The sequence below is a fragment of the Dermacentor albipictus genome, chromosome 1, assembly GCF_038994185.2.
Source record: "Dermacentor albipictus isolate Rhodes 1998 colony chromosome 1, USDA_Dalb.pri_finalv2, whole genome shotgun sequence".
NCBI classification, from domain to species: Eukaryota; Metazoa; Arthropoda; class Arachnida; order Ixodida; family Ixodidae; genus Dermacentor; species Dermacentor albipictus.
Genome location: NC_091821.1, coordinates 239,518,645 through 239,531,311, shown reverse-complemented (window position 1 = coordinate 239,531,311; position 12,667 = coordinate 239,518,645). Strand labels below are relative to the sequence as shown.

The window sequence follows — 12,667 nt, the reverse complement described above, 5'->3', positions numbered from 1 at the left end:
TTTGTGGGCCGGTTGTCATGGTTCAGTGTCTGTGTGGAGCGCTGCTGCTGCTGCTCAGCACGACGTCGCGGGATTCCTGACCCCGGTGGCCGCTTTCCGCATACTGTTCTTTGTGTCGTTGGTGCCCATCAATAAAACCGAAGTCTGTAAACGATGCTTCCATTATTCATTGCAAATTATTATGCTATCAGCCACTCTACCTAAATGGCCAGGCACGTACCCAGAATGTTTTTTTTTTCGGGGGGGTCGGGGGGGGGGGGGGGGCAAGTCAACGTAACTTTTCTAGGCAAGTGAGTGGGGGGGGGGAGGCCTTCTAATAGTCCAAATGTGAATGATGCCCGCCATTAGCCATAAAGTTGCGTAAACCCGCAAACGAGAATTGAAATAAGGTGTACCTCACAGGTACGCCCCTCTCCCCCTATGAGATGTGCTTCACCTTCGCCGCGGGTCGGCCCGGAGGTTGTGCAGTGCCGGGCCGACCCTCGGCAAAGCTGAAGCAGGCATTAGGCACTCCCCATACGTGGGCCGATCCCGAAGATAGTGCAATTCCGGGCTCACCCGTGTCGGTGTTCGTGAAACAGGCGCTGATTCGATTCGATTATGGGGTTTTACGTGCCAAACCCACTTTCAGATTATGAGGCACGGCGTTGTGGAGGACTCCGGAAATTTTGACTACCTGGGGTTCTTTAACGTGCACCTAAATCTAAGTACACGGGTGTTTTCGTATATCGCCCCCATCGAAATGCGGCCGCCGTGGCCATGATTCGATCCCGCGACCTCGTGCTCAGCAGCCCAACACCATAGCCACTAAGCAACCACGGCGGGTAAACAGGCGCTGAGTGCTCCGCATATGTGAATCCATAGCCAAGGTAGTCCAATGCCGGGGCGAACCCCGGCGTAGGTGAAGCAGGCGTTAAGCATTCCCCATACGTGGGCCCACTCCGAATATTGCTAAGGGCGCGTTACAGGTTTCCGGGCACAGAGGGGTATGTGCCATTGAGCTTGGACCGTTTCTGCACTATCACCAGGATCGGCCCACATGATAATTTTTTTTGACGGCTGCCGAAAAGCTTCGGAAGGTTAGTCACATACAGCTTTCACGGTACAAGGCAGCAAAATATTGACTGCGGAATAGATTGATTTCTCGGCGCTCTATGAATATGTGTGAGGAGTGGTGGCATGGGCGGGGAGAGGGGGAGGGTATGCCGCATAATTCCGCCCCCCTCCCTGGGTACGTGGCTGACCATGGCAATGGCTACTTTTCTTGGCTTAGCTACGCTGAAGTGACGCCGTATTGGTGCGCACCTCGGAAAGTTGCCTGACGTCGGCAACGACATTTGTATGCTAAGGGCTGCTTACATGTGTACTGATTTCGCACCCAAAACGAGGAGTAAAAGAAAGCCGTTACTGACTCCTCGTGATCGATCCTACCGATTAAGGTTCCTACCGGCAGTTGAAATTGTGGTTACAATTTGTCAGCGTATGCCCGACAGGTACTCGGGAAGGTATCTGCGTTCATAATCATGTCTGTTTATCTCGCACAAAACTCTCGGTAGTGACCATTGCACAGACTAGCTTTTTGCTTTGACTTCGTCACGGGGCTGTCATGTAACGTCCTGCTACCCGACGATCCAACGTTGACTCGTGACGCATATATGTTCACATAAAGTATACAGAAATTGGCCGCTTATTCCAAGCTGTCGCGAAATTCTCGCGAGAAAAAGAAAGGGGGTGGAGGGAATGGCAGAATTGAGGCGCGTGTACGGAGCTTCGTATGGCAATCAGAAAGCACAAATACTAAACGGCTGCTCATTCTCAGCAGCAAGGAAGCCGACCTGAGAAAAATAAATAAAATTCAAACAAAAGTTAATGAACATTTCTGTTACAACAATCGAGACGTATGATTCAGGTTGGTACACGCGTACGAACGCATCCCTTGCCTTTGTACAACTAAAGACAACCACGAAGGAACGAATTATTATTTCTCATACATTCAGGCTCAGCCCTGGGGTGCATGTAACACAACATTCACGCGAAAGTTCCTTGTAGTTGTATTCGTGTTGCAGCTGGAATTTAGGTAAATGAAGACAGAATCGCGATAGCAGACGCCGAATCTACTAGCCGACGAGGCCTCTTCCGGAACTCACAATGATTATGCAATGAAAAGCCGTCTTCGCGAAAGTATTTGGCACTGCAGACGGGTGAAGCAAACGGTCGGCCTGGCTGGGCAGCTGCCATTACGACCTACGCAATGGAAACGTGTCGCAGACTGCGTTCGCACCCCACCGTGGTTCTCCCGGAAGCAAGAGGAGACCCACTGAGCACGCAGCGCAGTAAGCTCGCAAAGAACACACTGCAAATTATGACACGAGTAAATGTAGTCTAGTCGCATCCATCGCACCATTCTGTTCAATGAAGGAGCTTGATTGTGTTCCGCCACAAGTAAAGGCCACTCTCCTGCATATTACCACTGGGAATCCTACATACTCACCAAATCAAGAGGCTATTAAAGTTTAAACATTTCCGAAAGCGCCGTTTGCAAACCCCGTATAAGTAACCAAAACATTTATGCCAGTTTTTTGCGCTACCGCCACGTAAACAAAACTGATGCAGTATCACCCAAGTCACCCTTTATTGGTCTGAACAAAACGCTGCAACGTCAACCGTGTAAGCAAGAATATGGACTTCAGAACAGTGTGCGCAAAGTGTGTGCGAACATAAATGTGCAAAGTGTGCTACGTCTTTGGGCACTTGGACACATTCAAGGGGGCAATATAAACGCGCAAAAAGACTGGAGGCATTCCCGACACATTTCTGCGCCCTCGAAGGCTACTAAATGCTCTTCAAGCAACAAATTCGCGAAAAAGCACCCGTGATGATCGTGGCGTCTGCTACGTCGTCTGCTACAGCGTCACATGATGCATACCTCAAATAAGAGAAGGAACGTTTGGTAACACGCACAGGTACATAACTTGCTTTCTAAATATTTTAGCCAACACTTTATTGCGCAAATAACTGAGTTAGTTGTGAAAATATAAGGTGACATGAGAGCAGATAAACGTCATACATGGCTTGGATTTCAGTTTGACAGGAACATAGACGCTTTCGTAAATGCGAACAGACACACTTTCGTTGTTATAACTTCTTGGCCAAATTATAGAGGATGACTAGTTTGTCGGACTGACTGTTTTTCAATTCGTATGTTGTAATATAAGTGAGAAACTGCGGCCCGTGGGCGTGTTGTCAAAACTGGCCGTTTATGAGTAATGGTCAAGTTTTGCTGCATTGTTGTATCTTACTATTGTATACAATTGTTTACTTTTTGTTTTCACAAGGACTGAAAGACAAGATATGGCGGACTTTGTTCAAAATTTTACCATAAATACCAGACTTTTAGAATTACACATGGTTGCCTTACTTTTGTGTTTACTGACATTGTAATTGTGCACAATCCTCTTCCTAGTAACTGCAAACTAATTAAAATTGTTTAGCAAATGATAATAAAATGCAACCATTACAAATGCTTTTGTTTCAATGTTATGTTGCCCAATGTAGCCAGGGTTTTGCAATTACACATGGTGCAGGTTGCTTGACTTTTATGCTTTTAAGCGCAAGTTATAAAATTTTTTTTCAGTATTATTTTGTACAAATAGCAAACTTTGGTGTCCTAAATGTTTCTATTTATTTACCTTTGTTTACTTTTTTTAAACGGAATGACATTGCCAGTTGCAATATGAATCGATCGGCTGGTCTTCAGTGAAGCTACGTGGACGTGAAAAGGCAACCTTTCCGCGCAGTAATTTAAGAATTACTGACGATCATGATGTGTAAAAAAATAGTTATGACGTGTCTAGATAACTAAGCTATAATGAAGTCCTTTCAAATTATAAAGGTGGCGCAGGCGTCCAACAAGCAGGCGAAGCGTTGACGAAGCCAGGAAAACATGAAATGTGGTTACTGTGTTTACATTTCTGTCGGCTACGACTGCTACGACTCCTAGTTAAACGGTTCAACGTCCTATTCTGCAGTCAAGTATGGGCGAAGATCGAACGCCGGTGATGCGTTTGCAAAGTGCGTGTGACGGGGATCGAATGTGACCATAGAAAGCGCCCAGACAAGGTCCGGATCGCAGTGAATGTATACGCGCCCTCGAATCGGGGTAAGCAAACCTAAGACCGACGTTGTTTCACAAATGACCCAGCGGCTGTCGTGTGTCCTGTTGGTCGCGAAGTCGCAGCGTCCGCTTTGCGAGTGGAGACGCCCGACGCAAGAACGCCCGTGCACCGCGAGCTTTGGGTGACTCCCTAAACAAGCCGAAGTGGTCATGCGTTGCATAACAATTGATTCCTTATAATCAGCTTCGCCACATTACAGCGCTGAAATGCGGTGAAGAATACACGATGTAGTGCAGTAATACAGTAAAGCACAAGACCGGAACGTGGGAATTTCACGGGGCTTGGTACGTTTTCCTCAAAGATACACGCGCGGACGCATCGACTCCAGTCACGGTATGAGCACAGAGATATGTTAAGTGTGCAGACATGCCTTCAGAGCTATTATCTGCCGTGAGTGTGGCTATATTGTTTGACCCGCCTTGCGTAGCCTGTTTATGAGATCGTAAGAAGGTACGGTACGCGCTCCTTAATACATCACCGAAAGCGTTGTTTCTATATTATGAGCTGCCACATTCGGAATAGTAAAAGCTGTTGGCAGGAAATGAAACGCCGTCTAATGAGAAATGGTCAAAAAGTCCCGGAAGCACTCTGGAGTCCAAGCTCACGTGTATTCAATACCGCTCGATTAACGGATGTAAACCGTGGCGTGATCCGAACCTGCGATTCCTCAAAACCAACTAATTGTGGCACCTCGTATGAAGACTTCATTTCCGTTAGCTTGCTGTAAACGAGGAGGTCGTCTTTAATAATGTATGTATCTATTATTTAATAATGTATCTATTATTTAATAATATGCAGCTACATCTCCACGTCTAATCTCTTGATGTTGAAAGAGAACTTCGAATGCCTTTTCTTTTTTTCTAGTTAGAAAGAGACACCACAGATATAAAAAAGTAGACACACAGTGTGAGACATTGCTTTATTATCTAGCGTCAGATCGTGTCGTGTGATGACCAACACGGATTTCCACGAACCTAAAGTAAGCCGGTGTTCTGATACCTTTATGTAATGTTTTACGGCTATTATAGCCAAATCTTTGTCCTTACGGATTCATAAGATTATTTCCTTCTTTCTTTCTTTTCTTTTTTGAACTACTGCAAGTTGCTTCTTGGTGAACGCGCATGAAACATGAGCCCTCCCAAAACACAACGCTGCCAAGGCACGACACTGCAATACAGGAGGCGCAACGGCTTTTGTTGCATTTTGAGAACCTGCGCAACTCCATGTCATTCGCTTTTCATGCTGTAAAGCTTAATTTCATTTGACTTACGCGATGCAAGACGCACCGTGCTGGCATATACTAGTGGCTTTCGCGTTGCGCTTGCAAAGCCCGAGGACGCAGGATCGAATCTTGGTGGCCGCGGCGGCCGCATTTCAACGGTGGCGAAATGCAAGAGCAGCGTACATTGGATGCACGTTAAAGAAACCAAGGTGGTCAAGATTATTCCGTAGTCCCCCACTACAGCAAGCCTCACAATCGTATCGTGGCTTTGGTACATAAATCCCCAGAATTAAATTTTTTAACAGGATGCAAGTATAATAGACGATTTTACAACAAGAATCGATTCATTTCCTTAATATTTATAGCTGAGTAGTTGGCAGAACCGTTTTCACCGCCTCAGAGCAGACTCGCATATAGGGTGGTAAGATATTCCGAAGTAGAAGGGTGTGGATTACGTTACACTACCTCTTAGACTTTAAGTTTACATAAAAATAAGTACTGAAGTGAATATTCGTTCGTCTCCATTCGAATGCGGCCTCCGCGGTAGCGAGTCGAACACGCGAAATCGTGTTCAGCAGGAGTACGCCACGTCCACTGAGCTACAGTAACTAGAACTAGTGACGCCTTTGTATTTCTGATAAAAGGCACCTGTGTTCCTTCTGTAGCAACAGAGCACATGGCACAAACCATAGGCGCATATACCGAGGGTGGGGTAATCTGCCCTTCCATTTCTGAAAGTAGCCACTGTCGGCGGCATGCTGGAAAGTCCAACAGAAGTACAGCTGAAGCTAAATTTCCTTTCTTAATATATGCACATGCATATGGAGAGAAGTCATAAGGAAAAAGCAGAGTCACCACTTAAGTAACGCTTTTCTTTACTACGCATCCTCTGATTGGACAGCGAGGATCGTCCTCTGGGCCTTCTTGGGACGCCCAGTATCGGACGACGCGCGGGATTCACCATGGATGCTGGCGTTGCGAACTCCTGGCGCTGGGCCGTTCCCGCCTTAACAAATGTCAACTTGCGCGGTTTTCATCATGTCCAGATTTTGGGGGCGGCTATATCCGTATTCGAATCAGCTTGCTACATTTAAGCTGCGGGCGAGGGGGAGGGTAGGATAAAGTATTATAATCAGCCGCACCCAACAATTGTGTGCCTTACGGCATGAAATCATTGGATTATCGAATGCTGGAACTTTTTATCTCTGTCCAGAGATGGCCTACGCAGCGTTGTTGTCTCAGTATCTTATCATCATAAAAAATCGAATCAACTTCTTACAGGTGTAACTGTCGGCACATATGCCGTATTAACATATATTATTTTAACGAATTATATATATATTTAAAATATAATAAATAAATACATATATTAATTATATATACTATAAATACAGTAATATATATTAAAAAGGTAATAAACGAGCAGCCAACAAACTTTTGTTGGCTTCTTATGACTAATAAAAATCGGGCCCCTCTGCTATAACCCCCTTTCTTCTCGTTTATTACATAAGAGGGCCTCGAATCCGGCTACATTGATGCATTCAGGTAGCATATGTTGCTTCATTGACCAGTTGCCTTCAACCAAAAAGGTGAAGTTCTCGCGACGCCTGCAGCAAAAAGGACGTTCCACGTCCGCCGCCAAGGTCTGTGAGTGGTGGCCCTGGCTAACACTCCCAGGGTTCTACTAGTACATATAAATACCCAAGAAAGTGGGTGGGGAAACAGCGCCGCGGAAGCTCAGTTTGGTAGAGCATCGCACGCGAAATACGAAGGTTGTGGGTTCGGTTCCCACCTGCGGTAAGTTGTTTTTTCATCCACTTTAATTACACTATTTTTCATTTATTTATTCATTCATTAAGCACAAGTAATTTCTCCTATGTTGTCCTTGGTGTCAGTGTTTGTTGGCTTCTTATGATATCGTCTGAGGAAGACATGCGTAATCTTCCTTCAATATAGTCAAGGTTTTTTTACCATTACTTATCGTCCGCGTGCGATTTATCCGCTGTTATTCGAGCCCTAAGATTAAAAGTTGTAGCATCGTCGTTCAATTCGAAAACTACTACAGCGTCATTTGTGTACAAAAGCAAAATTGTAGCAGCCGTCATCGCCTTCCATCGTTCCCACTCGCTTCGCCCTTTCCTTCTTTCAAGGACAATCAAAACGCTGCTTTAGTTTTTTTCTTTTTCGTGGCCTTAGGCGCTGTATCGCTTCGGCACCACTCGGCCACTCATTTGCACCGTCATGTAATAAGAGCCGCATGCCCAGATACCTACACCAGACATAACGCCCTGTCGCAGGCCAGTCTCGCTGCAGCCGACCTCGTTCATTCATCGCACGCTTGAGAGCAGCAGAATAACAGTGTAGAAGTTCCCGATCACGTGGTATTCTTTCATGTTTCGCGGGCTTTCTATGGAACGCTGAAAAAAGCATCACGGGAAATATGTCGTGTTGGAAACAATTTATTGAGAGGTTTCTCAAGGTGCTCTACAACTTTTGTATCACACTTGGGGTCTGCAGCCAGTACTGAAAAACTTGATTAGTTAAACAGGACTTATCCGTTAGTTAATAGGAAAAAAAAAAGCCTGGGTAACTCTAGGCCAGTGCTAACATTATGCATTCGGTTCAACTCGCCTCCGGAGTGCCTTTCATTTTTAAAGCTTTCGCTGAAGTTATGTGGGACAAGGTGTATACACAGGACAATTTTTTAAAAGTATGCGAAACAAGAAACTGAAACTTTTACTGCAGCTGTTCGAAAGAAACAGCTTCGTTGGAAATCGGGTTGTAATTCTCCATGGTCGCACACATCTGCTGTCTTTTTGTTGTGAATATTGCAAGTAGTTCCGTAGCCTAGCCTATACTGGTATCCGGAGCCTATACTTCACAATTATTCGGTTTTTTATCAGAACAAAAAAAATGCCGCATGTATTTTGCATATAGCAGATTACCAATGAGGAGAGACAATGAGGAAATTTGTGCGAAACAAAAAACGGTGGCCTGTTCTAGTGCGTGATCGGAAATGTTCAACTTTTCGACGCGTTAATAATAAATATTAATAAATGAATTTATTAACGGCGGTAAGTAGGAAACATAAAATACAGATTTCTGCGCATTTAGCATATAGCAATGTATGAACACAAACACACGATAGCAAGACGCGTTAAAGAATTAAAAAAAGACCCGTTTTGTAGTACTTGTTCAAAAAACCATGTTTGCCTTTATTTGTTTGTGTTGAGGGCTCGCGCACAATTTCGAGTTTATTTTATACCAGTACCAAAGTTCTGTAAAGTAGGTAAAAGAGCATGAAAACAAAAAAGCTTTACTAACATTTCTTATTCTCTAAAAGTCAGAACGTGATGCCGCAGTTCCCACTTTTCTAAGTTCATATCTTTTTCTGCTGAAACAAAGGCAATAATGAACTTCGAGCGGTTGTGAAGTCGTGTTTGCTTAGGAGAAGTCCTCAGACTAGCACCACAAGAGATATCCGCATTCAAAGTGTGCTACACAGTGCATTGGCGTTCATGTTTCCCAAAATAATTTTTCTATCAGTTTGATTGATTGATTGATTGATTGATTGATTGATTGATTGATTGATTGATTGATTGATTGATAGCTGTCGGGTAAGACTTTAACTTGAAGGCCAACGCACTGTTTTAGCTGATTTCGGAGACAGATACATCTGAATGTGGGGCTCAGCAGGCATGACTTCGCTTGTGCTCGGCTTCAATTTCGCAATCGCACCATAGAACCTAAAATAAGTAATTAAGGAAGATATAGTTCATTACCAACTTATGTCGGCCTAGTTCCGCAGAGGAATAACGGGTCTTTTGATTCGGTTTTTATCGTCCAGGGCTGCGGTGTAGCGAGGTAGGAATACGAAGGCATTCCTTTTTTGTGTCTGTTGGCATGGGCTTATAGCTGAACTGGAACATGGCCCAGGCGTTGCAGGTCCTGCTACACAACGGCATTTTACGGGATTGTGAAATCGTAACCGAGCCACCATGTTGGGCCCGCTCTTCCAATGGACAGAGAACAAAAGTGGAGCTCACCTGCATGTCAAGACGATGCTTGAAGACTGGAGTTGCGGTCTGCGATGGAAAATGAAAGAATTATACGTCAGTATACATGTATCTCTTACATACTATGTTCAACAACTCTCAAGTTGAATTGCAACAGATGATTGAGGGCCTTAGTCGGGAAAGTGTAAGAGCAGAGTTGAAGATTCATATGCAGAAGACAAAGGTAATGTTTAGTACCCTGGAAAGAGAACAAAAATTCATGATCCCCAGTCACCCTCTAGGGTCTGCGCGAGGAGTACGTTTATCTAGGTCAATTGCTCACAATGGACCGTGATCACGGCAAGGAAATATACAGAAGGATAGCAACGTCTGGGAGCGCATTCTCGCAGGCATTACCAAACCATTACCGGCAACTTACCGCTATCCTCGAAAAGAAAAGTGTACAATCGTTGCATTCTACCGGTACTAACGTATGGGGTAGAGAAACGCTGAGTTTAAGAAAGAGGCTTGAGCAAAAAAAAAAGTTGACTGCGCAACGAGTGATGGAACGAAAAATTTTAGTCGTAATGTTGTCGATTAGAGAGCAAAGGGGGAAGTCGATTGTCTAGTTGACGTTAAGAGGAAGCTTTAGCTCGGGTGATCCTATCTAACTACATGAAAATGAGAATTCCTGGTGACTGTTGGTTTCGGATTTTCGAATTAGGTCGTCAATTTTTTGTTAAAAATTGGCAAAAATCGGAAATTTTGAAAAACGAAACTATCAAGTTTACAACTCTATAACTCATCAAGAAAAAATTATAATACAATTCTCTGAAATGCATCTAATAGCACATCCAAAGCGGACAAAATTGATATGTTACACATGAATCTCAAAAAAATTAATAACATGGAAATACAGCTTTTGCAGATCTCTTGTAAACAATGTAACAACTTCACGCAAGATGTAAAATGACACATCGAATTTGTCCGCTTTCAATGATCTAGTGGATGCCGTTTACAGAACTGCGATATCTGTTCTTGATGCAGAGCTATGAATTTGTGAACCTCGTGCTTGTATTTTTTCAAACTGTGGAATATTTGAAAATCATTTTAACAAAATTCAGGCCCGAAATTGAAATTCCGCTTCCAACATGCAGTCACTAGAATTTGGCTTTCTCCCTCAAATGCAACAAACTTCATTAAAATCGGTCGAGAAGTTACCTTAGAAAAATGTTTTTGCATTTTACATGCATTTGAATAGGCCGCGTTGGAGTTGGGCCCGAGCTAAAGCTTCCCTTAAGAGGAAGCTTTAGCTCGGGCCTAACTCCGACGCGGCCTATTCAAATACACGTAAAACGTGAAAACGCTTTTATGAGAAACCCCTGGACCGATTTTGATGAAATTTGTTGCATTTGAGAGAGAAAGGTCAATTCTAGTGACAGTTGGAAGCTGAATTCCGATTTAGGTCGTGAATGTTTGAAAAATATAGAAGCACGAAGTTTAAAAATTAATAGCTCTGCATCAAGAATAGATATCGCAGTTGTGTAAACGGCATCTATTGTATCATTGAAAGCGGACAAATTCGACATGTAATTTTACAGCTTATTTGTTTGTTACGTTGTTTACAAGGGTATTGCAAAAGCTGTATTTCCATATAACTAGTTCTTTTTTGCTTCATGTGTAACATATCAATTTTGTCCGCTTTAGATGTACTATTAGATGCAATTTACAGAATTGTATTATAATTTTTCGATGCTCAGTTACAGGGTTGTAAACCTGATAGTTTTGTTTTTTGCCAATTTTCAGTAAAAAATTGACAACCAAAGTAAAAAATTCGATACCAACAGTCACTAGATTTTCAGTTATTCTTTTAAGTGCAACAAACCTCATCAAATTTGGTGCCGTGGTTTCCCAGAAAAACGACTTATCCTTTTACATGTATTTAGATAGGAGCACCCGTGCTAAAGCTTCCTCTTAAGAGGAAGGAACGGAGCTGGGGAGGTGGTGTAATGCACAGGACAGATGGGTGCCAAGAGAAGGCAACCACAGTCGAGGACGGCAGATAATTAGGTGGTCTGATGAGCACATGTCCCGTGCTCTTTTGCAAAGAATATTCAGACCGATCTTACTACTCCAATTTACTACTATTATTGGTGTTCTTCTTATTGTTGTTGTCTTTGTCGCTGTTGTATGTGGACGCCAGCATTACTATGACAAGCGCCTTAACACATCGGAACCGAGCTTAATTTTTTAGCGCATGCCTTTGTTTCAGCACGAAAAAACGTAAACTCTCACAAACTGCAAACAGGTGCTTATGCTGTTCCGCGATTTTCCGACTTTGAGAGAGCGAGTGTACAAAAATTACGAAACGTTTTATGCTCTCACACTTTTTATACCTATCAAAGACAACTTCGTAAAATTCACTCAAATTTTTTTTTTACGCAAGCGCATAACACAACGGAAAAATGGCCGACCTGGCTTTTGAATAAGAGACAGGAAAGTCGGCCACTTTGTACATTTTTAATGTTTTGTTACCGTGAATTTATTGCGAGTTTCTTCCTCTCCACACTTGGCTACGTGTTAAACCAACAACAGTATTTAGTCTGTTTTTCGTACCAGTATATTTCATTTTAGCGGCAAAATCTAAACAATCGCAAAACGTCGACAATTTGAGTTTTCGCACGCGAACTAAGAAAAACAGTCTTCCGCATTTCGGTAAAATTTTCCTGGGTTATCTACTGTCATTGGTTGCCTGTTGTATGCAAAAAATATGTGCCATCCTTTTAGTCCTAGTACAAAATAAAGCAATGAACAGTGCTGTTCAGGCTGAGGTGTTCTGGGCCCCATGACTTGTCCTTCAGTATGTTGCTCCGTGAAAACGTCAACTTCAGCTATGGCTCCCCTTTGTGCTCCGAATAAATAAGCAACCTAATTTCGGTGGCTCACTGGACATGGCGTTCTTCTGAACACGATGTCGCGGGTTCAGCTCCCTGCCGCGCTGGCCGTAGTCTAATGGAAACGAACGTAAAGACAATCTAGTACCTAAATTTAGGTAAACGTGAAGGAGGTGATATGATATAAGCCACAACCTTCTACTGCGGCGTCTCTCATAGCCGTGCTGCTGTGTTTGGGGCAATGAAAACGTCCCATCAACCTAACAATGAACCATAAACGTTATATAAATAAATCTTTTTTTCTTTCCTGAATTTGAAAAAAAAAACGTGTATTACACTTGCATCGTGCATACCTTAGCATGATATAACAATAATTAGCCT

At 43.4% G+C, this 12,667-nt stretch overlaps 1 protein-coding gene across 1 annotated transcript in view; it reads right to left on the bottom strand.

Annotated features, from left to right (window-relative positions):
- The window catches only part of LOC135901568 (uncharacterized), a 1,085,637-nt gene that overhangs the window by 578,706 nt on the left and 494,264 nt on the right, over positions 1–12,667 (bottom strand). The window contains exon 5 of the mRNA XM_070531118.1: positions 9,444–9,482. Within this exon, the coding sequence (XP_070387219.1) occupies positions 9,444–9,482 (39 nt within the window). The remainder of the gene's footprint in view (positions 1–9,443; positions 9,483–12,667) is intronic.